This window comes from Petaurus breviceps, unplaced genomic scaffold (genome assembly GCF_028583685.1).
Source record: "Petaurus breviceps papuanus isolate PSGF00001 unplaced genomic scaffold, PetGlider_PUasm1.0 178, whole genome shotgun sequence".
In the NCBI taxonomy this organism is placed as follows: Eukaryota; Metazoa; Chordata; class Mammalia; order Diprotodontia; family Petauridae; genus Petaurus; species Petaurus breviceps.
The window spans coordinates 6,544,514-6,572,239 of NW_027185777.1; the positions used below are offsets into that span (position 1 = coordinate 6,544,514).

The 27,726-nt window shown below is 37.9% G+C and overlaps 1 protein-coding gene and 1 long non-coding RNA gene across 3 annotated transcripts in view; one reads left to right on the plus strand and one right to left on the minus strand.

Moving 5' to 3' along the window:
* NMT2 (N-myristoyltransferase 2) overlaps positions 1–27,726 on the minus strand; it is a 94,486-nt gene that overhangs the window by 19,543 nt on the left and 47,217 nt on the right. For both annotated transcript variants that reach the window (XM_069086236.1, XM_069086237.1), the window contains exons 4-8: positions 22,606–22,724; positions 22,409–22,500; positions 22,150–22,266; positions 20,421–20,591; positions 15,018–15,126 (exon numbers count right to left, since the gene is read on the minus strand). In XM_069086236.1, coding sequence (XP_068942337.1) covers positions 15,018–15,126; positions 20,421–20,591; positions 22,150–22,266; positions 22,409–22,500; positions 22,606–22,724 — 608 coding nt within the window. The remainder of the gene's footprint in view (positions 1–15,017; positions 15,127–20,420; positions 20,592–22,149; positions 22,267–22,408; positions 22,501–22,605; positions 22,725–27,726) is intronic.
* Positions 500–27,726, plus strand: part of LOC138159906 (uncharacterized) — a 40,101-nt gene continuing 12,874 nt past the window's right edge. Inside the window, exon 1 of the long non-coding RNA XR_011168002.1 lies at positions 500–692. This is a non-coding gene — a long non-coding RNA (uncharacterized lncRNA). The remainder of the gene's footprint in view (positions 693–27,726) is intronic.

Sequence of the window (27,726 nt, forward strand, 5' to 3'; positions counted from 1 at the left end):
GTCTGAAGTCTACAAAGCTTGATCTTAGCCAAAAGACCAAGAGTTATTAATTATGTTTATATGTGTATATGTATGTATGCATATACATATATAAAATATTTATATATCACATATATGTTTTTATATTTATTTATGAAAACTGATCTAGAAAGCTTAAGGGACTGTCACATTGGTGGGAATATAACCCACATCTGCTGACTCCAAAGCCAGTGTTCTTTCCATTATACCATACTGCGTTATGAATCAGTCCATATGTATTTATTAAATCCTTACTATGTGCAGGGCACTGTGGCTCTGGGGATCCAGACACAAAAATAAAATACTTTCTGCTCTAAAGGGGCTTATGTCCATTAGAAAAGAAAATGTACATATAGAAATATATACACAGTATCTATAATGAATACAAGATAGCTGCAGGGGAGAGGTAGTTGTAACTGAGGGGATCAGGAAAGCAAATATGAAGGACAATAAAAGTGAAAAATGAAGATCTATCAGAATTTCTAGAACATCAGTGACATAAGCAGTGAGAAGTCTGCCCATTTCTGTTTTCTGCATCTTTCAGGCAACTGTGTTATTACCTCTAATATATACCACATATAGATGATGACCATATGATGTGTGATGTCGAGATGGTGCTAAAGAAGCCAGCATTGGGAAGAGCAGCTGGACGAGACCAAGTGGGCTCACAAGTGGTATGTGATGGAGAAGACATGTTTCTTAGGGGATGGAGGGATGTCAAAGGCATGAGAAAGAGGGGAGGATCCCCAGTGCTTGGGAAAAAGCATGGATCTTACTTATGAAAAGAGGCAGTTGACAATAATGATCCCCAAGTCATGTCTATTGTCCAATCTTCATGAAATCTTAAGAAGTATTTATATACACATCAAGGACCTCCTTGTTAAAAGCATTATAAAGGAAGAGGCAGGTTTTGTAAATGAGATTCTGCAGTACAACATAATATTGGCCACAGTTGTTTGAATAATATAACTGACATAAGATGAAAGAAGCTTGTCCCTCTGTATTTCTACTTCCACTCTCTCTTCCAACCACCCTCTTTTTCTAGTTACATACCTACAGCCCTAAACCAGGTCCTTATCACCTCTTGTTTGTTCTACCAAAAAAGGCTCATAATTGGTCTTTCTGCTTCAAGTCTTTCCTCTTCCTCTCCAATCCCCCTTCCATAACTTGCCAACAATCTTCTTACTTCTTAAATACTTAAATACCTTACCAGAATACTTTACTTCTAAAGCATAAGTGTAACCTTAGAAATCCACTGCTCAAAAAGCTCAAGTTTCTCCTTATTTCTTCTACACTAAAATACAAATTCCTCTGTCCAGCTTTAAAAAGACCTACATAAACTGACTCCAGTCTATCTTTCTGACCTTTTATCTTCACTCAAGCCAAATTGACTTTCATGTCATCTTTCACACATGACATTCCTTACTTATACACAGGTTGTTCCCCATTTCTGGAATGCACTTCCTCTTCACCTCCACTTGTTAGAACCCCTAGTTTCCTTTAAAGTTCAGCCAAAACACCCCCCTCTCCTACATTTGGTGCCTTTCCTGATCTTTCTAGCTGTTAACACCTCCACCTCCCCCACTCAATTCCCTTGTATTTTTCTTACATAGGTACATATCTCCCCCTTGATGAATGTAAACTCCTTGAATGTAAACCTCTATTTTATTTTCATCTTTGTATCATCACATTTTGGAGTGTTTCCCTCATTAGACACTCAGTATTCATTGAAGTGATTCTGCTGTTCTCTCCTTATTGTCTGCTTAATCATTTGCAGTTGTCATAACTGATCTTGTATTATTTCTATACGTATTACTCTATTCTGTCCCATACCCTGAGGAGAATGCAAGTTCTTTGAAGACAAACATTGTGCCATTTTCATCTTTGTATAGCAGTTTCTATAGCAGAGTTTTACATAGTAGGTACTTAAATACTTTTGCTGAATTGAATTTGACCCAGAAAAAGGCCAGCCAAGTTTTAAGCTTGGAACACAGATTTAGAGCTGAAAAAGACCTTACATGCTTTCTAGTCCAACACCCTTATTTAATAGGTGAGGAAACTGAGGCTCAGAGAGATTAAGTGGCAGACAAGATCTGTCTTCTTCTAGAATCAGTGTTCTTTCCATAATAAGCACCCAGAGGCTCAAAGCTGTGTCACGGTTCCAGTGGGCAGCCTTCTCTAAGAAGTAAAAATCACAGTGGATATGAAAAAGCTAGAAACGTAACTTTTGACAGCTATCTTCTTGGCAAGAATAAAGCAATGTTGGGGGGCGGAGTCAAACAAGACTTCCATGGTGCTCTGGCTCCCACCTCCTCCAATTCATGTAAAAGGTGACTCTGAACAAACTTTGGAGATATAGAACCCACAAAATGACACAGAAAAGCTAGCCCTCCACTGGAGGACAGCCCAGCAGGCTAGCAGGAAGTGGCCAGCGCTCTGGGAGCCAAGCCAGGCCTAGCCCCATGCAAGCCGGAGGTTTTAGCCTCAGGGTAGGCCTGACCAGCAGCCGGCTGGAGGGACTTAACATCACCAGCAGCTGTGGCAGTTTCCAAAAATATCAACCCATAGATGCTAAGGACAAAGTGAGAGGTCAGTGCAGTGTGGACTTTGGGATCCAGTAGTTCAGGAATGTGGTTGGCCTTTGCCTCTGCTGAGGCGCTGCTGCTGTGCAGCCTCCACCACATGGCAGCTTCAGCTCCTGGCCTGCAGATTGTAGGGGGACCAAGCGACCAGTCTGAGGGGTAACTGCTCTTGCTTTAACCTGCTTGGATCTGGATTGCAGTCTACGGTGGAGGGCCTGGGGTGTGTGACCAGCTTGCCAGAGCATGTGGAGGCTTCAGAGAAGACACCCAACTAATAGCCCAGCAGTTGCAAAAACCCCAGCTATTTGGAATAAAACTCCCCCCTCTGGTAGCAGAATTCTACTGTGGCAAAAAGCTCAAAAGTCAAGTAATTGAGTGGCAACATGAGCAAACGAGGGAAGCAAGGCAAACACACAGAAGTCTGCCTCTGGATTCCTTTTTTGGGGACAAAAAAATCAGGGTATGGAACAGGAGGAAGACAGCAAAGTCAGAACTCCTGCACCAGAAGCATCCAAGAAAAGAATAAGCTGCTTACAGGCCATAGAGGAGCTTAAGAAGTATTTTGAAAACCAAATAAGAGAAGTAGAGGAAAAATTGGGAAGAGAAATGAGAATGAGGCAAGAAAATTATAAAATGAGAGTCAACAACCTGACTGAAGAAAATAACACCTTAGAAAACAGACTAACTCAAATGGCAAAAGAGGCTCAAAAAGCCAGTGAGGAGAAGAATGCCTTAAAAAGCTGAATTTGCCAGATGGAAAAAGAATCTCAAAAGCTCAGTGAAGAGAATCATTCCTTCAGAATTAGACTGGAGCAAATGGAAGCTAGTGACTTTATGAGAAATCGAGATACTATTAAACAGATCCAAACAAATGAAAAAAATAGAAGGCAATGTGAAATATCTCATTGGGAAAACCACTGACCTGGAAAATAGATCCAGGAGAGATAATTTTAAAATTATTGGACTACCTGAAAGCCATGATCAAAACAAGAACCTAGAAATCATCCTTCAGGAAATTCTCAAGGAAAATTGCCCTGATGTTTTAGAACCAGAGGGCAAAATAGAGGTTGAAAGAATCCGCTGATCACCTCCTGAAAAAGATCCCAAAAAGAAAACTCCTAGGAATATTATAGCCAGGTTCTGGAATTTCCAGATCAAGGAGAATATATTACAAGCAGCCAGGAAGACACAATTTGAGTACTGTGGAAACACAATCAGGATAACCCAGGATCTGGCAGCTTCTACACTGAGGGATTGAAGGGCTTGGAATATGATATTACAGAGGTCAAAGGAGCTGGGATTAAAACCAAGAATCACCTACCCAGCAATACTGAGTATCATGTTTCAGGGGAAAATATGGTCATTCAGTGGAATAGAGGACTTTCTAGCATTCTTGCTAAAAAAAAAACAGAGTTGAATAGAAAATTTGACATTCAGATACAAGAAGCAAGAGAAGCATGAGAAGATAAATAGGGAAAAGAAATCATAAGGAACTTATCAAAGTTGAACTGTTTACATTCCTACATGGAAAAATGATAATTGTAACTTACGAAACTTTTCTCAGTATCAGAGCAGTTGAAGGGAATAGACATATATAAATATATATACACACATACATACATATATATGTCTACATAGGGTATATGGGCACATAAATACATATGTCAATGTGTATATAAATGTGTACAAGTATACATAGATAAAGGGCACAGGACCAATTTAATAGGAAGGGATAATACTGAAAAGGTGAAATTAAGAGGTGAGAGAGGAATATAATGAGAGGAGATGGGGAGACACAGAATGGGGTAAACTATCTCATATAGAAGAGACAAGGGAAAACGGTCACAATGGAGGGGAAGAACAGGAAGGCAAAAGGGAATGGGTCAACCTTATTCTCATTGAATTTGGCTCAGGGATGGAATGAAATACACACTAAATAGGGTATCTCACCCTACAGGAGAGTAGGGGGGGAAGGGGATGAGAGGAGTGATGATGGAAGGGAGGGCAGTCTGGGTGGGGGAGGGAAGTTGGAAGCACCCACTTTTGAAAAGGGACAGGATCAAAGTAGAGAATAGAACAGGTCAGGGGTGGGATGGGATGGAGGGAAATATAGTCAGTCTTTAACAGTATATACACTATGGAAATGTTTTGCATAGCTACACATGTACAACCTATATTGAATTGCTTATATTCCCAGTAATGATGGGTGACAAAGGAAGTAGGGAAAGAATCAGGAATTCAAAGGTTTAAAAAATATATATTATTATTTTACATGTAACTGGGAAAAAGATATACTGGCACTGGGGCATAGAGATCCACCGTGCCCTACTAGAAAGTCGGAGGGGGTATGGGAGAAGATATGGGAGACAGCAGATTGGAGGAGGGGATGTCCAGTGGGATCACTATTTTGGGGTGGTGGGTAGGGGGAAAAACAGGGAGAAAATTTGTAACTCAAAATCTTGTGGAAATGAATGATGTAAACTAGAAGTTAATAAAGCATTTGATAAAAAAAAGAATAAAGCAATGCTGGATTACTATCTACTAATAATAGTTGACATTTATATAGTGCTTTAAGTTTATAAAACACTTTAAACATCTCATTTGATCTTTACAACCACCCTCAAAAACAAATGTTCTAAGTATTATTATCACCATTTTCAAGATGAGAAAATTGAAGATTAAATGATTGGTTTATGGTCATACAAATGATTATTGTCAGAGTTGGGACTGGAACCTGCCGGGCCTTTCACAACTCCAAGCCCAGCACTTTTTCAGCTACACTGCTGTAAAAGAGTGGCCAAATGACAAAGTCTTTTATTGTGGACTCTTTATAACTGGTCAGTATAGGACATCAAGCCATCATTTTTTCTGCGAAGTTCCTATAAAATCCAAGCTCTTAGTCCTGGAGTATACACTAAATAGAATTTACTTTTCCTTTCTCTAAGATTGACTTTCTCTCTTTTTTTCCTTGTCTTATTCCCTTTCATCTTTCTTCCTTAAACCTATCAGAGACCACCCTGTGCAACTGGTTAATTCTGCTGGTGGCAGTAAAGAGTTTGAGATTGCTGCCTACCTGTCTTAATTCATTCTATAGTGTGTATATGATAGGAATTTAGTATTTATTAAGTCTTAATGGATTAAAGTACAGCAAAAAAAATATGTCCAATGTTGGACTGCATTAAGGGAGATGAGACTAGAGTTCAATGATGTAGGTGAAAGGTTGTTTTGGAAGAGGCCATATACACCAAGCCCCAGATCCAACTAAATAACAAAAACAAGAAAGAGGTCTCATGAATAGTATCCCTCAACAATGGCTAATCTAATTCAGACTGGTCAGTAGTGGAGAATGAAAGAGTTGAATAAGACCAGGTTCCTTATACCCACCTCCAAACAAAAACACCACCATAGAGAGAGAAATGGCATTGAAACCATTCAAGAAAGTAAAAACTAACCAAACAAAATGAACAGGGTACAACAGAGTGCCAGTATAATTAAAAGCAAAAAACCAAACATGGAGCAACTAAACCAGCCAAAGACCTGAAACAATATGGATAGGAAAACCAACTACACAGGATATCCCAAAAGACATCCTCAAATGAATGAATGACAGAGTCAAAAAAATTAAGCCAGAATCAGCATGGCTAGGGAAGTTACAAGACCAAAGAAGGAAGAGTCTGAAGACAGTAAAATATTCCAAGAATGAAGATGCTAAGAATAAGAGGAGAAAGCTAAAACAACAATATGGAAAATATTGTCATAGAAAACCTGAAAAAAATTACAAGTAGACTTAACTACTTCAGAAAAATAAATTGTTCTTGATGCTAAACAGTTAGAGAAAGAGAGAGTGAAAGGATTTAGTTAGGTAAAACCTCAGAAGCCTTCTAGTCCACCTTAATTTTACAGATGAAGAGAATGAGATCCACAAGGGTTAAGTGACTTGCCCAAGGTCAGGGAGGCAATATTTGAACTTGGGCCCCCTGACCTAGAGCCAAGGGTCTTTCTGCTGCACTACACCCAAAGACAAATCTGACAACTCTAAAAATATAGATGGAGTAAATTCTCTAATGAGATGTAATGACCATAGAATGGATTAAAAAGCATTACCTGGTGACCATTTGTTGCTTTATTTCATCCTTTACCTTTATATCACTAGTTCTTGCCATATAGGAGCCATTTAAAAAATGCTTGTGGAGCATAGGAAAGACATTTTATTGAGACAGATCTGAATGAAAGGGTGGTCAGCATTTTACTACTTGCTACTGCTATTTGCTACTAACCATAAAAAGCTAAAGTAGCACTCACCAATGATAATGAACAAAATTGAGTTCAAACTGGAAAAATATTAGAAGGCGTATCTGAAGACATTTCTTGCCAAAAGAGTCTTAAAAAAAAAAAAAGGAATGTATCAACTTTAAATTTTGTGCCTGATGATAATACTGTGTCTAAAATAAAACTTCATAGTCTTGTAACAATAGCTAACTAAAAAAAAGAAAAAAATTTAACAACCCACTATCAGAATGTGGTACGTACGGAAAGAAATTGTAGTAAGATAACAAGCATTTACTAGGCATTTACTACTTGCCAGCTACTGTGCTAAGTGCTGGGGATACACAGAAAGACATATTGTATGTCAGGTATGTGTTTGTGTCATTATGTGTGTAGATAGTCTCTTAACTAGTATACTTCCTAATAAGGGAAGAAAACATGCAAATATTTAGATGTATCTCCAAGCGGAAGGCATTAAGATTTGGTGGGGGAGAAAAAGGTCAGAAAAGTCCCCCCCAAGCAAACAAATGAGACTTGAATTGAGTCTTGAAGGAAGCTAGGGAAGTGATGAGGGGGACATAGTATTTGAGACATGGGGGACCTTAATGCTGTTTTTTCCAGCATTGAGTTTCCACAAAAACTAATGTGCAGGACCCTGAGGAAGATTTAGAAAGCAAATATTATGTATTTTACATTTACTAATAATAATGCATGCAATGAATCAAGTGTAGGTTCGTGAGGATATTAAAAAAATTACTCATCCAACGATAACTCAGTGAAAAAGAAAATTGGCAGATTACATCAAAACTAATAACAATAAAAATTCTATTTATGAAAATCTGTGGGACACAGCTGAAGTATTCTCAGAGGTAAACTGTTAGCAGGGAATGTTTATATCAACAGGGACACAAATTAAGTGCATCCTTAAAAAAACTTAACAAATATAAACGCAACAAACCAACAGAAAAAAGATAACCAAAACAAGCAGGGCAAAACAATTGTAAATTAGAAAAAAAATTGTGTGGATTCAGCCCAGAACTGTGTTTTTGTTTTTTAATCCAAAGTCAAGTTTCAAATTTAAAAATGGGAAAGAAGAGATCACAATGGAGGGAGGGGAGTCAAGAAAAATATCAGATTACTTCATATAGTTGTGTGCTAATAATGTAAAACTAAACAATTCTATAAAAATGTACAGAATATCAAAACAAGTGGTAAATAACCTGAATGTACTAGTCTGAGAAAGAAATAAGGTCGGCCAATGAAGAACTTCTTGGCCAAAAGATACTAGTCCCAGAAGTTTAACAAGTAGGTTTACAGTATGTAGTCAGCTTAAAGACAGAAAAAGCATCTAGCCTACCCCTTCTTCCTTCCTACTTTTCCTGTCTTCTTATACCTTACTCCATGCCACATAGTCTTTGATCAACTGCCACTGGCCCTCCTGGTTATTTCATACACAAGATACTCTATCTCTTGGCTCTGGGCTTTCTTTTCTGGCTGTCCTCTATGCCTAGAATGTTCTCCCTCCTTTGCTCCAACTGCCGACCTCCTAAGCTTCCTTTAAGTCCCAACTAAAATCCTACCTTCCACAGGAAGCCTTCCGCAACCTCTCTTAAGTTCACTGCCCTACCTCTTAATTATATCCAGTTTATCCTGTATATATCTGTGTTAATGCTGTCTCCCTCATTATATTGTAATCCCCTTGAGGGCAGAGACTCTCCCTCTTTTGGTATCCCTAGCACTTAGTACTGTGCCTGGTACAATAGAGTGCACAAAATAAATACTTACTAACTGATCCCTAAATAGAACAAAGACAAACCTGGAAGAGAAGACTGTTGACCAATATCATTAAAGAATGTTCGTGTAAAAAATACTTCAAAAAAATTGCTCACAAATAGATTATATTGACACATTAAAAAGTTAAATGGAAACAAGGATGGTTTACTACTGGAAAAACAAATCATTCAAACAAGGTGACAAGAAAGGCCACATGAACATATTAGATACATAGGAAGCTTTTGGGAAGCCCTCAATAAACTATCGTTTATATTTTTTAAAATAAGCAGATAAATGTGGGATTATAAGAATGTTTCCATCATTAAATAAAAATTATTTATTTGGAGCCACCAAATGATATTATATACAATAGAGAACGGCAGATGTTTCATCACCAGTGTTGTTGAACACAGCTTTAGAAATATTAGGAAATAGCATTATGATATAAAATAGAAATTAAAGGAATAATGATCAGCAAAGAGCTTAAATTATTTATTTGCATATAAAGACTATTTATCTAAAAAAAAACCCAGTCGATAAATGACTTATTTTAGAAAATACAAAATAATCCCACCAAAGTTATTTTCATTCCCTAAACCTAACCAAAAAGCAAGGCAAATTGATAGAGAAATATGATTACATAATGCACCTAAAACTTACACATTAATTTATCAAGATCTACAAAAAGACCTGTATAAAGAAAAGTTTTAAATGATTTTGACAGAAATAAAATAACTGAAGAAATGTAAAGGCCTTTTTACTCAGGTTCACTAGGGCATAGTAAAAATGTCAGTACATCCTAAACTATCTTAGAGTTTAAATGCATATCTTGAAGGAAGAAAATGACACCTTAAAAATTAGAATTGGGCAAAGTGAAGCCAGTGAAATCATAAGAGATCAAGAAATGATTATACAAAATATGAATAATGAAAATATAGAAGAGAAAGTGAAACAAGAAAAACAACAGATTTGGAGAACAGATCAAGAAGAGAAAATATAAAAATAATTGGACTAACTGAAAGTTATGATCAAAAAAAGAATCTTGATTCAATAATACAAGGGGGTAGGGGGGAGAAGAAATAGAAAAAATCCATCTATCACCCCTTAAAAGAGATCCTATGAGGAAAACTCACAGGAATATCATAGTCAAATTCTCAACCCCCCAGCTCAAGGAAAACATATTTAAAGCATCAAGATTATAATAGTTTAAATATGATGGTGCCACAATTAGAATTACAAAAGACCTAGCAGCAGAGACGTTAAAGGACCACAGGTTTCAGAATACAACATATCAAAGACCAAAAGAACTGGGGCTCTGGCCAAAAATATACCCTGCAAAGTTAAGTATTATCCTGAATGAAAAAAAAGGTATTTGATAAACTCTCAGACTTTCAAGACTTTGTTAAAAAAAAAAAAAAGATTCTGAACTTAATAGAAGATTCAACATACAAGAACCAAGAAAAATATAAGGCACATAACAAAGACTGATTATAAGGGATGCATAAGGACAGATTGTTTACTTTTTATATATGTAAAATATATGTCTGAGAATCTTATCAATCATTGGGTAGCTCATAAGAAACATTGGGGTAAACCTGAGTATGATATGAATTTACAAAGTAAAACCATTTAGGAACAGCTTAAAAGAGTAATTATTTCATACAAATGAGGTGCAAGAGGAAGAATTGATATAGAGGAATTAGATGGGGGAGGAGGGCTGGTAGTTCTGGTAAACTACTTTCACCGGGAATGGGTTTAAGAGAGAACAATACACATATTTAGATGAGTATAAAAGTCTTCTAAATTCAGAAGAAATAAAATGGTAAGGGGCATAGGGAGAGGGGAGAGGACAAGGGAGGGATCTTTAGAGGGGAGGGTGAAGGAATGGGTAAAATAGGGGTATGGAAAGGTGTTTAGATTTACGGTAATGGAAGGACAGGGAAGGGATTCTTGAAATAAAGTAGAGCAGGCAGGAGGGATAGGAAACGAGATAAGCACATACATAAAAACAAAGATCAGGAGTAGAATAGGTTTGGTAATGTATATGTCTATGTATGTATGTATCTATAGCTAGAAACAGCTAAACTTTATTGTGATGGGGGAGGGAAGTTGGGGGGAGAGCAAAAAGAACAAAGCAAAAAAGTACACAGCAGAGAACAAAAGAAAACTTACCAAAGAAGCAAAGAAAAGACGAGCAATTGTAATAATGAGCATTATTTATCATATAGGTTTTCTTGAAATGAAAATTTATTGTTACATATTGTCTTTATGTTCTGCTATGCATACGATATGCTTTTTTTTCTTTCTAACTTTGTATTTAAGTTCCAGTATTTAAGTTTATGATATATTTTTGTTTCTTTTCTCTATTCTGTATTTACGTTCTGGCATGTGAGTCTAAAATAAAATTCTGAAAAAAAAATAAATGCATTATTAATAAAAATATCAAAAGTTTATCTCATCAATTTTGATAATCATACTAAAATTCATGTGGAAAAACAGGCAGGTAAAAATACACAAAACAAAGAAGGCAAAGAGTTCCAGCACTACCAGGTTACAAAATGTCCTAATAATGCAGTTATAATTATAAAATAGTTGCATACTAGATAAAGATTAGAGAAATAGATGAATGGAACAGTACAGAAAACCTGAGAACTGAATTCTGTGTGTCAGTCTATCAAGATTAGTATTTAAAGTTCAAATCAGGCCTCAAGACGCTTGACATACTAGCCATGTGACCTTGGGCAAGTCACTTAACCCCAATTGCCCTGTCTTCCCCCCTCCAAAATGCAACAAAACAAAACAAAAAAGATTAGTATTTGATACATCCACATTTTTAAAAAGTAGGGAATAAAATGAATTCACAAAATCTGCTAGACAAACTGGATAGCTATGTTATTTAAAAATGGTTTGAGATCCACATCTTAAACCAAACTAAATTCTAAATTGTATCAATGATCCATATACACATAGAAAAAAAATATTTGTCTCAACTCTATATGGAAAGGAGGGATATTTTTATCAAACAAATATAAGAAAAGCATGATCCTCAGCAGCAGATTGGAAAATTTTTTTGCTTTAAATATATCAAAAGTCTGATACACAGAAGCTATGCAAAAAATTGATACATATTCATGACTATTAACACACATGCCCTAGTCAAGAGGCAAGAATAGACAGTTTTAGAAGGACAAAATACAAACTTTTAATAACTATGAGATGTGCAAATTCCTTAATGATTCAATAAATGCAAATCAAGCCTACCTTAAATACCACCCACCAGAAGGACAAAAATAGTGAAAAATGTAATATTGACAAGACTATGTAGAAAGAGGCACTTTAAATAATGCAAGCAAAATAAATGACCGTTTCTTTTGACCCACTGTTTTCATTACTAGGAAAAGAGGACCTAGCCATACAAAAATACTTGAGTGACTTTTTTTAAAAATCGAAAAATTGGAATCAATCTATATGTCTGACAATTGAAGCATGGATGCATAAATGGCATATTAATATGCTGGAATATTATTGTGCAGTAAGAAGATAAATAGTAAGTATACAAGTATGTAAAGTAAGTAAAAAGTAAGTATGCAAAGGCCTATCTGATGTGATGTAAAACTAGAGAATGATATGTACATGGTTACCAATGGAGTGGACCGACAGACTTGGAAGTGACCTATGACAAAATATTTGGGGCTTGCTTTTAATTTACCTGGTTTTACTTTACTAAATGCTAAAGGTTCTATGTAAAATTTTTATTCTTTATTTTGTATGTGTTTTTTATTATCTATTTTAAAGGTTATTACGTTCATTAAAAACAAACCAAAAGCTAAGTTACATGACAGAGTAGGCTTGTCTGCCAGTGAGTAGTGCTGGAAACTACCATGTTTCCCTGATAATAAGACACTGTCTTATTAATTTTTTGGACAGAAAAACACCAGAGGGCTTATTTTCAGGGGAGGGCTTATTTTAATGAACATTGACAGCAATTTTAATAAACAGGTAAATGTGAACAAAAAAATGTACCTTTATTCAATAATGAATTCAATAAAGAACAAGATGACGTGCTCACTGCTGCAGCTCTGATTGGATGCAGCTCAGATGCGTTTCACGGGGGAGGGGGGGGACGGTGCATACAGAGGGTACCGTAATGTAGCGTGTAGCACAGGGGATCACCTTCACTACAGTAGCAATCTTAATAGGGCTTATTTTCGGGGGAGGGCTTATTTTAGAGGAATCTTACACAGTAAGGAGAGGGCTTATTTTCGGGATAGGTCTTATTATCGGGGAAACACGGTAGAAGCTTACAGGCCAAAGTGACCAAGAACTGCTTTATCTTTGGGGTTGGGACAGTAGGGTGTGTTATGTCCTGTGGCTTTCTTCCTCTGTCTTGTCTACCTGTCCAATAGGATTTTGATGTTTTCCAGTCTTGTTATTTGAGTTACTTTGATCTTGGGGTGACTATTCAAGAGAGTGATGAATGGCAATTAGGTCAAGGAAGAGGAAGGAAAAGGGGGTGATCATAGGACTCTGAACTGTAAGGGACCTTATCTAGTCCAACCCTCCCATCTTACACATTAGAAAGGGGAAGTAATCTGCTGCAGGACCTATGCAGTAAATAGTAAGGGTAGGACTCAAATCCAAGCAACTCAGGAATCATCTAGTTCAAATTTGTTATTTTACAGATGAACAAAAAGTAGGATCTTGAGAGATTTAACCAGGGTTAAATCTGTGTGAGAAAGAGGCCAATATTACTAAGTTACAGTTAAAAACAATACCCTAATACAAATGGAAGTTATAGTTATCATTATTATTCATTAAAATACATTTAACTTGGTTATGTAAACAAAGTCAAGGGAGATTTGTATGCATGATACTCTGGATTCTTTTCAGATTATGTTAGGGTATCTCAGGTTCTGGGCACAAGAGTGAAAATACCTTACGTAACCAAGCTGAGAGTTAAAAAGGCAAAGAGGTTGACTTAGTGGAAGGCTGGAATAGGTAAGACTTGGGCTGGAGTTATCTCACATGTGTAAGTATATGAACTATAAGGCCCTTCAGTGGTACTGGCAATAATTTCGTTAGTTTTATCTTTAAGGGAAGAAGCTTTATTTTAAGAATTTGATACCACACGATGTTATCTCAAGGACAGGAGACACAAAAGATGAAATGAATGACTCCTGAGAGCTTTCATACGTTAATAGAAGGAAGAGATAGCCACAAAAAGACCACAGGAATGTAGAAGCAGACTAGACTGTCAGAATAAGTAGAGGATAAATTAAGAACTAATAAGCTAGTGTAATTGAGGTTACATTGGTAACGATAGACTAGACACTTCTCACTCCCAACAACAGCAACAGAATTAACTGAACTGAAAAGAAAGTGTCCTTTCCCTTTAATAGGCTAAGTGGCCTAAAAATGACAAATTTTCTATATTCTCCAACTACTTAGGTCTCTTATCCTCTAGGCATTTCCCCCAGAAGCTGGGAATTCTGTTATCAGATAAACAAGATACTGCCTGGTGTAGTGCAAAGATCTGGGCTGGGTCCAAGTCTACTTTTGTGACCTTAAGCTAGTCACTTCTTGCCTCCTTTGGGCCTCTGTTTCCAAGTCTATAAAATGGATATATAATATTTGTACTACTGTCAAAAGACTGTTGTAAGAAGAGGGCTCTATAGATTGTAAAAAAAAGCTACAAACATGTGAGTCATTGCCTCCCCAAAACAAAAAAAACCACAGAGAACAGAAAGATTCCTCACAATTTTCAAGGTGAAAATGGCTATATTTTATACTTATCATCCAATAAAATCACAGTACTCAGACACTTTGTAATAATCTAAAAGAGAGGACAATTGGGTAAGAAGCAGTCATGGATAAAAAAACAAAGAAAAACAAAAACAAAACAAACAACAACAAAAAACTGAGAACACAAAGTCAGGGCTAGCAACTCTGGATGTACAAGTGATTGTTGTAGAACAGTTCTTAACAGTTTAACCCTAAGAACATTGCTATTTTATTGATATGAGTGATAAAATATCTCTTCCTACAGGCCTCTTGTAGAAAAGGTTTATTTTCATTCCAAGAAGTTAAAATAGCAGGATCTTGGACTTTCCCAATAGACAAATTCATACCCTGAAAGACTTGTATTTCCTGAGTTTGGTCCTGTCCAACCACAGACTGAATAATCAAGCCATTAAAAATCTCTGGTATTTCAAAATAAACTTGCCAACCTCTGCTAGCATGTGTGTCCTCTGTGGTCCTGTCACTATGTCACCTTCACAAACATTCAGTATGTTTTTATACCACTATAAATATTCCTTTTTCTAAGCTCAAAGCTTCATTGGTTTGAGCTCAGAAGAATTGCAAATTGTTCTTACTTACATCAGGAAGTCTGTATAGCTTCATTGTTCTCTGTAAAGTCATATTTCTACTCAAGTGAGAAAATTTCACTTCTACCAGTTTTCTGGGATTTAGTGATCGATGCCAGTATCTGGAAACACAGTGCAATAAAGATTTTTAAATCTGATTTTCTCTTATCATTAGAAAGTTATTCTTGTTATCCAATGCTTCTTCTAAAGCTTTCACTATAGTTTTTTTAAGCCTTCTAGTTAAGCTGTTCAACAGTGTACCACTAAAATCTAGGCATCAGAAAGTTTATTTATTTTTTACCTCTAAATTATTCCCAATACCCATAAATATCTATGTGTGTATATACACACACACACACACATATACACATATATATGTGTGTGTATATATATATATATATATATACATACATACATATATTTATTTTGGCCTTCCTTTCTTTTGTAAAAGTAAATCTTGAAGTTATAGAAGAAACATCAATATTACCCCCAGCTCTATAAGATCTTTAACTCCACCACTGATCCTGTGAAAAATAAAGGCAGTAATGATCAAAATGATTTGGGGGTGGATAAAAACTAAATCGATGGAACAGAATGGAGAAAACATTTAGAAACGAAGGTATGCAACAGATTAATGTTTGAAAAACCCATGACTATCGGACGCTGAAGAAAGCAATCTATATTGGAGAAAATTTCACAGCAGTTTTTTAGACTCACAGCTTATACCACAGAATTAGATATTTTAAGGATCTAGGATTTTAAAGGTGTGAGTTTTCCTTTTACCTGTTCAGAAAGCAAATACCTTCACAGTCAATTTCAGTTGCTGTGCTTGAAAAGTGAATTCCCTCATGGCTAAGCTGATGATGAGCCTCTGAACTTGGCTAGATATTTCCTCAGATGAGAAATGCCTGGCCCTGTACTCAAAGCCTTGATAGCATAATAGCAATTACCAGCAGCTTGTATTCCAATGACTCGGCCTTCAGGAACCCAGGGTCACCTCTCTTGTATGATGAGAGCTCAGAATAGGACTTTACTTTGTCAGTGATACATAATAACTGGATAAATTAGAAAAACTCCAATGCCCCCAATGTAAATACATTATTAAAACATTTGAAGAAAAAGGAAAGGCATAGTTAAGTCAAATTTGAAAGAAAAATTTTTACTGACTAAAGGAAAAAATTATTGGAAAAAAAGATGGATCTGGCAATATGTTCACAATAAAAATAAAAAACAAATTAGAAAAAAATCCTCATCCATTGTTTTTTGGTTTGTTTCAAACCTTTGATTTTATGGTCACAAGGTGCTCCCTCTACTGGTGCAGATTTGCATCTGTTCTGCAGCATTAAGTCTTAAAGAATTGCTTGGGGGTAACTGCTACCTCCCTGTAATAAATATATCTGATAAAAATCAGACACCTAGCACACAAATTTTTAAGACTAGTACCCATTCCCCAAGGTATTAATAAGTGGTTAAAGAACCATGTGTGCTGAAGGAACAAAAATGCCTACTTGAAATGAAAAGATCTGTTAATCAAAAATTGTAGTATTATACCCATCAAATTGGCAAAACCTTTAAAAAAATACCATGCTAATGATATTTTAAGGGAAAAGGTAATTGTGAACCTTTTAGGAAAGCAATCTGGCAACCTACAGTAAGAGTTACTACTACTAAACCTGTATCCTAAGGATGTTACTAAAAGGTAAAAATTACCTTTCTTCATAAAAACATCCATAGCAGCTTTACTTTAATTGAAAAACTCTAATCAGCCTATATATTCAGTGATTAGGGAATATTTGAATAAAGCATGGCATATATGTGTATGTTAATGCACCAAACATACAATGACAGCTATGAATACTACAAAGTGAAGAAAACAGGAATAAAGCATGTTTTTAAAAACAGCTCTCTGGTAAGTAGACACAGGGAAAAGAAAACTGACATGAGTTTATGTGTACGTGTATTTTCTGCTTAACAACAGTCTGGAGCTTATGGTTTCATGACTATTTTTACTATTTGTTTTGTTCATCTGATTGAGATTATTTTCTAACAGACTTTTTTTTTTAAACAGGGAATTTCCTTCCCAGTGGAAGAACCTTAAACTAGAAAATTTTAAAATATTTTCCCAAAGTTACATCTTTGAACACTAGTTACCCAAGAAAATAGATATTTGAGAATCAAGATTTCTTTTGGCTAGGCATTATAAATTCTAAACAGGTGAATTGTTTATATTTTAAAGTGTGCTCCCAAAATATTTTATTTTTAACTTTTTCCTTTTTCTTGTTTTCTTGGTGACCCTTTGCAATCCCTTTTCCATTTGTGTACTTTGTCTTGTCGTAGTTTTAGCTCAACTGTCTCTTCTTATCGTAGGTATACATATGGGGTTAACCTGGGCGCAATTTAATATGCCAGCAGCTCTTAGAGGTGGCAGTTTCCCCAAATTGCTGCAGCTACCATGAATGCTACTCTTACTTCCTTTATTTCCCCTCTTTCACTCCTACAAGTCTGTATGAGATGTGAGGAAGAAGGATCTACATCTAGTAACTTGGTCCATGGCCAACTCTCTTCCAGACCTTCTCCAACCTGTCTTTGCTTGCTTGGTGGCGCTCTCCTCTTATCCTTCTATATCAAGTCAGTAGTAATTGGGAATCTCTTCAGTTCCCATGAATTTTGTTATTCTCTCTATGCTGATGATTCTCAAATCAACCTATCCTCCCTTAACTTTCCTGCTAACTTCCATTTGTTGGTGGAGACAGGTAAGCTGTTTTCCATCCTTGTTTCCCTTAAGAGACCCCAAATCTTGGTCAGGCACTTTAGTCAGCTGGAGTCAAGCCAAGAAGAAATCATGTACACATATTCCCCACTTTCACTCCTCTGGCTATATTGTTTTCTATGTTGTAACCCATCCTGACTGGCAAAGAAGAAAGTTAAAATTTTCAATTTTAAAAGCATGTGCCTTTTCATGCCAGGCCTTAAAACTCCCCACTACTAGTCTGTCATGGTAAAATGTCAAGCAGTTAGGGATTCAAGGTCCAGTTAGAGAGATGCCTTTTTAGCTAAGAAGATAAGGCTCATAAAGTTGATATATATTTTTAGGATGGAGGAAAGGATTTGATTAAAAGGAGCATTTTGTAATATATTTAAGTACAGTTTAATTTTTAAAATTTCATTAAGTTGTAGTTTCTTTTATGAATAAAAATATTGCATTTCATGATGAGCAGTCAATAAACATCTGCCTTAAAACAATGCCCCTGGGTGAACACTCGAATGGAAAGCACACCACCTATGTGTCTTACTTGTTTGTATATTTTAAAAGAGAGAGAGAGAAACTGAAAAGACAAATGCGGGGTGAAGCAGGGGAAGATGGCTAGATATGACCTAGGGAAAAATAATCAACTTCCTAAAAGAGTATCTCTAGACTTTAGTAAGAGCTTATCTAACATCACATGCCTTCTGCACTATTTCCTCCTTCGCTCTTGTTCTCATACAAACCCCTTCACCCTCACAAGTGATCCCATTCCATCACACTTCTTCCAACAGATTTCTCTGTCATCCCCACTCTCTTATCTTCAGTCTCTCCCTGTCTGGTGGATGCTCTCCTAGTGCCTACAATTATGCCCATGTCTCTGTCATCCTCAAAAAACCCCACTTAATCCTTCAATTCCTGCTGTCTTCTACTTCTGTCCTTTGTGGCTGAGATCCTTAAGAAGCCATCCACTTCTAGAGGTGCCACAACTTTCTCTCCTCTCACTTTGTTTTAACACTGCAATCCAGATTCTGACTGCAATCCACCAAAACTGCCCTTTCCAAAGTTACTGATGATAAAGTGATCATTGCCAATTACCAAATCTCAGTGTCTTTTCTCAGTTCTCTTTCTTTTTGACCTCTCTGTACCTTTAATGCTGCTGATCTCCCTCTTCCTCCTTGATATGCTCTTCTCTCTAGGTTTTCGGGATGCCACTCTCCTGGTTTTCCTTCTGCTTTTCACACCACTCCTCAGCTTTTTGATCCTCATCAAGTCACACTTTGTAACTACAGTTGTTCCTTGGGGCCCTACTAAGTAGTTGGGAATCTCAGCACCTCTCATATTTTAAATTATCATTTTTCTGTTGATTCTCAAATTTGCCTAGCCTTCCCTAACCCTTTTGCTGACCTCCAGTCTTAAATCTCCAGCTGACTTTCAGACCTCTCAAACTGGATGTCTCATAGACATCTGAAACCCCAAATCGTCCAAAACTGAACTCACTGTCTCTTCCCCTAAAGCCTTCCCTTCTCCAATCTTTCCTATTATTGTAAAAGACAACACCATTCTTCCCATTCCTCCAGCTCACAACCTAGGAGTCATTTCAGATTCCTTACAATCTCTACCTCTCAAATCCAATATTTTGCCAAGGCCTTTAGATTTCACCTTTGCCACTTCTCTTACATACACCCGTCTCTCCTCTGACACAGCCATTACCTTAATTGCCCCTCACCACCTCATGACTGGACTACTGCACTAGCCATTGGTGGGTCTGCCTGCCTCACATCTCTCCCCACTCCAATCCACCCTCTGGCCACCAAAGGGATTCTCTCAAAGCATAAGTCTGATCGTGTCACCTTCCTACTTAAACTCCAGTGGCTCTCTGCCCTCTTCAGGATCAAATACAAAATCCTCTGTTTGGCACTGAAAGGCCTTCAGAACCTAGCTTCATGCTACTTTTCGAGTCTTCTTACATGCCATTAGTTCTCTGCCATATATTCTTTGATCCATTGACAATGACTTTTTGCTCTTCTATGAACAAGATACTCAGTTTCTCCATTCTTGGCATTTTCTCTGGCTGTTCCCCACATTTGGAATGCTCTCCTTCCTCATCTCTATCTCCTGGCATCTCTGATTTCCTTCAAGTCCCAACTAAAACCACTTCTTCTCAAGGAAGCCAAACACCTCTAAATTCTCTGACTTCCCTCTTTTCATTATTTTCTGATTATCCTGTACATAGATTGTAAGTTTCTTGAGGACAAGGACTGTCTTTTGCCTCTTTTTGTATTCTTAGCACTTAGCACAGTGCCTGGCACATTAATAGGCACTTAATGAATGCTTGCTAACTGACTGAGCTGTGAATAATGCTTCCGTACTTCTCCTTTTTAGTAAATAATGTTGTGGATGCCTGTTTTGTTCACTGTTACCATGTATTCAGCATGGCTCTTGAAACTGCTTGCCAAACACAATAGGAAGGAGAAAATAATTAAAGAAAAAAAATACCCCACATATATTTGCTTCTGAAAAATGGATGAGACAAAGGAATGACATGCTTATAAAGTCTGACAGCTTGCCTAGACACTGCTTTTCCTGAGGACAGCAAACATGTTCAGTTTGGAAATGAGAATGGAAATAGAATGGTGACTTTAATTGACCAAAAAAAAAAAAATTTCTTACCTGCAAGTAGCCACTGGCTTGGGAAGTACTACTCCTGCTGTATAAACAGCTTGAAATATCCCCTCCAAGTTGACTCTTCTAGTTATTTCTCTAATTAGCACTGGTGCTACCCGTTTTGATCTCAACTTCTTATGAACACAGAGAAAATTTATTTCTACCATCTTCTTCACACTAAGAAACAAATTGTCAAAAGTTATGGACAATACAAGAAATTTTTTTTGCATAAACTTTTGTGTTTTGGGTTGTTTTTTTAAAGAAGGGATCAGGTGTATTAACTCAGGCTCTACCAATTTGGAATTTGAGACAGTTTGGACACAAGAATGTGCCAAAAGCTCTGAAAATAATTCCTCAAGAAGAGCCCTGAGCATTTTAAACAAAAATAATTCCTCAAGAAGAGCCCTGAGCATTTTAAACAACGGCAGTAGCACCGGAACATGTACCTCCCCTGGTGACTGCTCTGAAGAGGACGACACTCATTTGGAAGCATCTTCATATTTTAGTCACCTTACTGTGTAGGCGAGCCCTATATGTTTAGCAAACCTGAAAACCTTTCTCATACACAAAAACAGTCAAGTTTTCCTGCCAACATGAAGCAATGAAGCCCCTAGGATATAGTAAACTGAGACATCTACACTGGGCTCCCCCACACTGCCGATGGCTTGGGTGGCAATTCAGGAAGGCAGCCAGCAGGGAAGAAGAAACTAGCACTTGGTATTTTAAAGAAAAGAAAAAGAACTAATCATGGACATACACATTCCCTTAACTGAACAACGAAAATGCTTGAACGCTACAAAACATCCAGGATTTCATCAATGCAGGCTTTCCTACTAGTATTAATCACAAACCCCCTACACCTTATTTTCTGAATTACTATGGAAAAAAAAAAATCCAAGATAAAAAAAGCACACAAAAACCAAAGGAAACATTTAAACACAAAAAACCATCAGGTGTTCTGACCAACCTTTTGTGATAAGCCCCTCTAAATTTAACTGTTGGTCTTTGGACGAGAGTTTATCTTCAGGCTCCCAGGCCACAATGAGGCAATGAAGTATGAATTTAGTAGAGGACAAGTATATACACATTTTCGGGTTGGGGAGAAAAGGAAGAGCCCAAACGTATAACTTCACTGGTTTGGGGACCTCCTGATCTCTGCCAGTGCAGATCTGCAACCATTCTACATACCAAACTTGTGATTTCATCAGTTTTTTTCCTGGTAAGGAAACTCCCTCTACCCTCAGCTAGGCAACTTTTAGTCTTTGATAGGTGCCCAAGGCCCTAAGAGGTTAAGTGACTTGCCCAGGGTTAGTCACAAAGCCAGTCAGGGTCAGAGGCAAGAAACCAGGTCTTGCTGATTTTATTTCATATATTTTTTATTTATATATTATATATTATTTCATGCTGCCTCCCAAAAGATGTGTTATATAAACACACACACACACACACAAACTATATACATATTATTTACACACACCTCCCCCTAAGACAGATTAGGTAGAATTGCCCTCCCACTTCTATTCAGATGCCAGTGTAACATGTGACCTTTCTGTACTTGCAAGGCCCTAGAACTCATTTTTACCTAATTTCATTTTCATAAAAATGCTTGGGGGAAGTGGGTGGGATACAGTATTGTAGATCCTGTGCTTCCTAGCCTTTATGTCAAAATTATCACAGTAAAGAGATCATTTTTGTGAAAGTGCAAAAATACACATTTAAGATTTTATAGACATACCTGTCATAAATCCGAATGCTAGCTGGGATGGCGCTTATGAAGCCCACTAGTTTTTTATTTGAAGAAACCCTAACTCCACAGTGCCACTGAGGCAGCCAGCCTGGAGGACGAAGAGCCCTAAAATCAGTCCAGAGACAGAGGAAAAACAAGTTAGGGTCTGCAGATTTAAGAAAAAAAAAAAAAGAGGGGCCTTCCCTCTCAAAATGACAAATGGAAGTATACAACCCTCCTAGAATAGCAAATGCAACTTGTTACTCACCATAAGAGGAACTCAGGGGAGTAATCAAACCTGAACATGTTGTCATCATCTTCTACATAATTTTCATTTAACAACGTATACAGCTCCTTGAGCTGTGAGCAGAAGACAAAAGATGTGTCACATCTCCCGCCTTTCATAGTCAGCTCACAACTGCTTTATTCAGGTAAACTGTTCAAAGTGATAATTGTTTTACTCACTACTTCGGAATTACTCAAGTTTAAGGTGTCCCATGTGAAACCCTGGGGTAAAGAATATGGTTCTTGACGGATGTTGTCCTTATCTGGTTCAATTGCACCATGAGATGTAATTACTTCATCTGTTTAAAACAGAGAGAGAAAGAAAAGTTTTCTTTATGGACCATATTAGCCATTTAAAATTTTGGTGTAACTCCACTTAACATATTTAGTATTCTCCTCCATTAGATTTTTGCGGTCCTTATGAGAAGGGATTGTTTCATGTTTTGGATCTGCGTCTCCAGTGCCGAGTGCAGTGCCTGGCATGTAGGAGGTACTTAAGAAATGTTTGTTGTTCAAGGTTAATAATATGAGAAAAATAAAAAATTCTCTTTTTTAAAACACTTTAGGTTGTTGGAGATAATTACACAAAGTCAGAGAAATATTTATAGTCAACTTGAATCTACTTTTACTCTTTCTGAAATGCAGCCATCTTATAATGGTATAGAATAATGACTACATAAACCAAAAGAAGGAATCCCCCACACAAAGGTGGGCAAGATGATGGGACTTGAAACGATGCCATACGAGAATTGTTTGATAAACTAGTTATGTGTAGCCTGGAGAAGAAAAGGTGTAGGTATAGGAGTGCAGGAGGGTAAGAGCAGACACATCTACATCCAGATACTTGAAGGACTGTCATATGCAAGAGGGATCAGACTTGCTCTGCTTGTCTCTAAAGGGCACAAGACTTAGGTTTGCGTTAATTAAAACAACAACAAAGTCCCAACAGTTAGAACTTTACTAGAGGGAAATGGGCAGACTCTTTGAAGATGGGCCTACAGAGATGGCTAGGTGGTGCAGTGAATGGTGCAGCACTGGCCCTGGAGTCAGGAGGACCTGAGTTCAAATCCAGCCTCAGACACTTGACACACTTACTAGCCGTGTGACTTTGGGCAAGTCACTTAACCCCAACTGCCCTCCAAAAAAAAAAAAGATAGGGCCTAGCTTTTGTTTCTTTGTATCCCCTGCACTTAGCATAGCACCTGGCACATAGGCATTTAATAAATGTTTACTGACTATATGAACCCATGGTGTAATAGAGAAGGTTCCTGTTCACATATGGTTTACTCCAGATGACCTCTGAAACCTGTTATAACCATGTGATTCTATGAATTCACAGTCTACTGAAATGTCAAAACCTACCATTAGGGAGCAGGTTTACTAGCTCCCCAAATTTCACCCCAGGAAAATGCTCTGAAGCATTGTGATTGGTGATGCATACCTGATATGAGATACCCAAAAAGGTTCTGACTTCTCACACTGCACCTTGGAAATGTATCTTGAGATAAAACTATGTCCTCTATTAATCTAAAATGCCAAACATTACAACTGTTATGAAGATTATTTCCCAGAGTGTCATAACAAGGAAACATCAGATTGAGCGTATCAGCTATACTTTCAGGCTCAAAGAACACTGTCAGCTGGCTATCAGATAAGAGAAGAAGGCAAGGCTCATTTGTGTGGCTTGTGCTCAGCAGTGCCAAAGAAGCAAAGCAAAACAGTGAGGTCTCCAAACCATCATGGCATACATTGTCTGCACACGGCACCAGACTGAGTCTGGGCCTCCCAGCATCGTCAGAGATTATGTTTCCCTAGATGAAGTTACACATGTGTAATTCACAGGATTTAGAGCCAGAAGGGACCTCTGGAATTAGAATTTTTCCAGCCTTTCCATTTGACCTCATGGAATGCTGGAGAGGTAAGCTCTTGTCGCTTCTGTCTTTCTCCTTCTCATCCTCACAGCTTGGTTTGAACTCTTGCTGCACCTTTGCCTTTGTTATCTTATCAACCCAGGCTCCAGAAGTGGTTGTGCCAAAGATAAACCTTTGAATGACTGCTGGCCCATACCCCTGAGCTCTAAGGCAGTATTAAAGATTCCTCATTGTGTGTGTGTGTGTGTATGTGTGTGAGACAACCCCACTACTGTGGTACAGAAGTCTAAATCATACCTGACAGCCATGAATTAAACTGGCCACTTTTCCCTCCTGTCTGCCTTATTCCTATCTTCAAAAGGCAGACCACATGCCAGATGAGGGCTTTTGTTGACTCTGAGCCAGCTTAGGCTAATGCTGTTATATCCCTGTACCCCAGAGTGGCTTCAGATAGCCTAGAGCTATTCTAGTTCTGACCCAATCTCTTGGGGTAGTAGTAGCACTAGAGCCTCTAGCACCACCCTGGGACTACTACCAAGTTGTGAGTAAATTTATATGACAAATTCCAAGAGAGCTGGGAGCTAGGTGTCTTCTGGGCAATACTGTCTTCTCTATTAAGCAGGGACTTAGTAATTGACATGGAACCACATGCAGCAAGCCAAATAGTGGTCAGCTAAAACCAACAGATTCAGACCAGAGAGAATGCCGGAAAAAGAAGGAAAAAAGCTATCCTAATAAAGACTCTATTTAACTTTTAGGTCAGTGTAACTTAATACTACTTGGAGAGATGAAGGATGGGGTTACCTTCTAGAATCTTCAAGAATAAATGCAAGCAGATGGGCCAATTTAAGCTTTTTAAAAATATCTTTGAAATCAGTCAGTTATCTTGGAATTATTTCCCATCATAGAATTATGGAGTCAGAAGGGACCTCAGTGACCAAAGCCCAAGCCATACCTGAAAAATACCCCTGAATAACAGATAGTCTTCCTGCCTTCAATGCTGGGGAGCCCAATACCTCTGACAGAAACCCACTGTACTTCTAAGCAGCTGCAATTGTAGAAAATTTTTCCTGACATCAGGCCTAAATTTGCCTCTCTGGGAGTTCCATCTGTTGCTCCAAGTTCTGCCTTCTGGTGACAGAGAACAATTTTAATCCTCCTTCCATCCTTTCAACTACTTGAAGGCAGTTGGTAGATAGGTCCATCCTGAGTCTTCTCTTCTCCAAGCTAAAGCCCCCTGGTTCTTTCACCAGATCTTCATATGGCATGGATTTTTTTTTTAAAGCAATTGGGGTTAAGTAACTTGCTCAAGGTTACACAGCCAGGTGTTTTTGGGTGGGTACTAAGTGTCAGAGCCCAGATTCGATCCCAGGTCATCCCGACTCTGGAGCCGGTGCTCTTACTCGCTGTGCTACCTGGCTGCCCTCCCCCCTTTTTTTTACCATTTAAATTGCCTTCCAAGTTTTCAACATCCTTTTTAAAATGTAGCACTCAGAACTTAACACTGTACTCAAGGTGTGGTCTGACCAGGGTAGAATACAGCAGGACTATCACTTTGCTATTCCTAGAAGTTATATTTTTAAAAATTCAATCAAAGATGGGGCAGCTAGGTGTTGCAGTGAATACAGCACTGGCCCTGGAGTCAGTTCAAATCTGGCTTCTGTAATGGGAATGCAAATTTGGAAGATCTTCCCTGCCTCTAGGCTAAAGTGCACCTGAAGTCTGGGGTGGGAGGCTTGTTTTTCAGTAGATATTTTTTGATTGGCCAGTGGGTCAATAAGGTTGTTACATTCTCTGAGCCAGGAGAAGGCTATATAAGCCCTGATGTGAGGCTTTGTTTGAGAAGTGTTCTGTGATTTGATATGGATTCTGGGAAGCCATTGTCCTGAGCCCCCCGGCTTTGAAAAAACCCAGATGTGGAAACCCAGTGTCTTGATAATTCTGTCTGTGTACTTTGAAGTTCGGGGTGCTGACCTTTTCCCCTGAACGAGGTAAACGATATATGTCTGGCTGATTAAAATAAGCTTGTTAACCCATTTTGAGTTGCTTTCCTTTATCAAAGCAGATCCAAGAACCTGTGGTGGCAGCAAACCCTGAGGACGCTTGGGGTGCTTGCCGCTACAGCTTCAGACACTTGACACACTTGGGCAAGTCACCTAACCCCAACTGTCTTGCCTTCCCCCCTCCAAAAAAAAAAAATCATTCAAAGATTACCTTAACTTTGGGAATTGCCATGTCACATACTGTTGACATATTGATCTTACAACCCACTAAAACACAAATCTTTCTCAGATAAGTTGCCTTTCCTTCTAGGATGCCAACCAGACTAGGCATTTCATTCATCCCATAGCCTCTGCAGCTCCCACAATGATAACAAAAACAAAAGAGGCTCATTTATATTGTGCTTTGAGATTGAAAAAAACTTGCCTCACATAAGAGTTTTTGGGGTACAGAGAATGAAGAGTACATAGAAAAAGCATCTAATGAATTCTACCAAACTCAGTCACAGAGAGGCAGTTTTTCTTTATTCATTTACACCATGATGTTTCAGGACTGTGGACACTTCCTGAATTTATCATGATAAATCCTATGATGCTAAGCTACTATTACTGTAACTGTCCTCTTTGCTCTTAAATCCTACATCTCCTCAGCTCCAGTGAACTCCTTTTCCACTTGGTTCAGCTATACACCAGCAGTGTCACACTTTAGACCTCAATATCCTCAACCTTTGGACAGCTAGGTAGCACAATAGAGCACTAGGTCTGCAGTCAAGGAAGACTCATCTTCCTGAGTTCAAATCTGGCTTCACATACTTCCTAGCTGTGTGACCCTGGGCAAGTCACTTAACCCTGTTTGCCTCACTTCCTCATCTGTCAAATGAGCTGGATAAGGAAATGGCAGACCACTCCAGTATCATTGCCAAGGAAACCCCAAATGGGGGCCCAAAGAGTTGGAAACAACTGAAAATGATTAAACAAATATCTTGAACTTTGACATTCTCTCTAGGTACAAATTCCCATCATTCTACCTCTATTAAAAAACCAACAACAACAAAAAGCAAAACAGCCCAAATCAAAAACAACACACAGTTTTGGTGCTATTGTATTTTTAAAACCATCACTGTTTCCCCTACCTCTAAATCCCTCTCACAAAAATTTGTGACCCTTCCTTAAAAGATTTAGTGCTGCTATGGCTACATTGGTAGTCATCTAGTCCAACATCATTTTCCAGATGAGGAAACGGAGACCCAGAAAAATGAAGTGATTTGCCCAAAGTCTTTGCTAATCTTCCTTAAAACATCGCCTACAGGGGCGGCTAGGTGGCGCAGTGAGTAGAGTATGGGCCCTGGAGTCAGGAGGACCTGAGTTCAGATCCAACCTCAGACACACACACACACACACACACACACACACACACACACACACACACA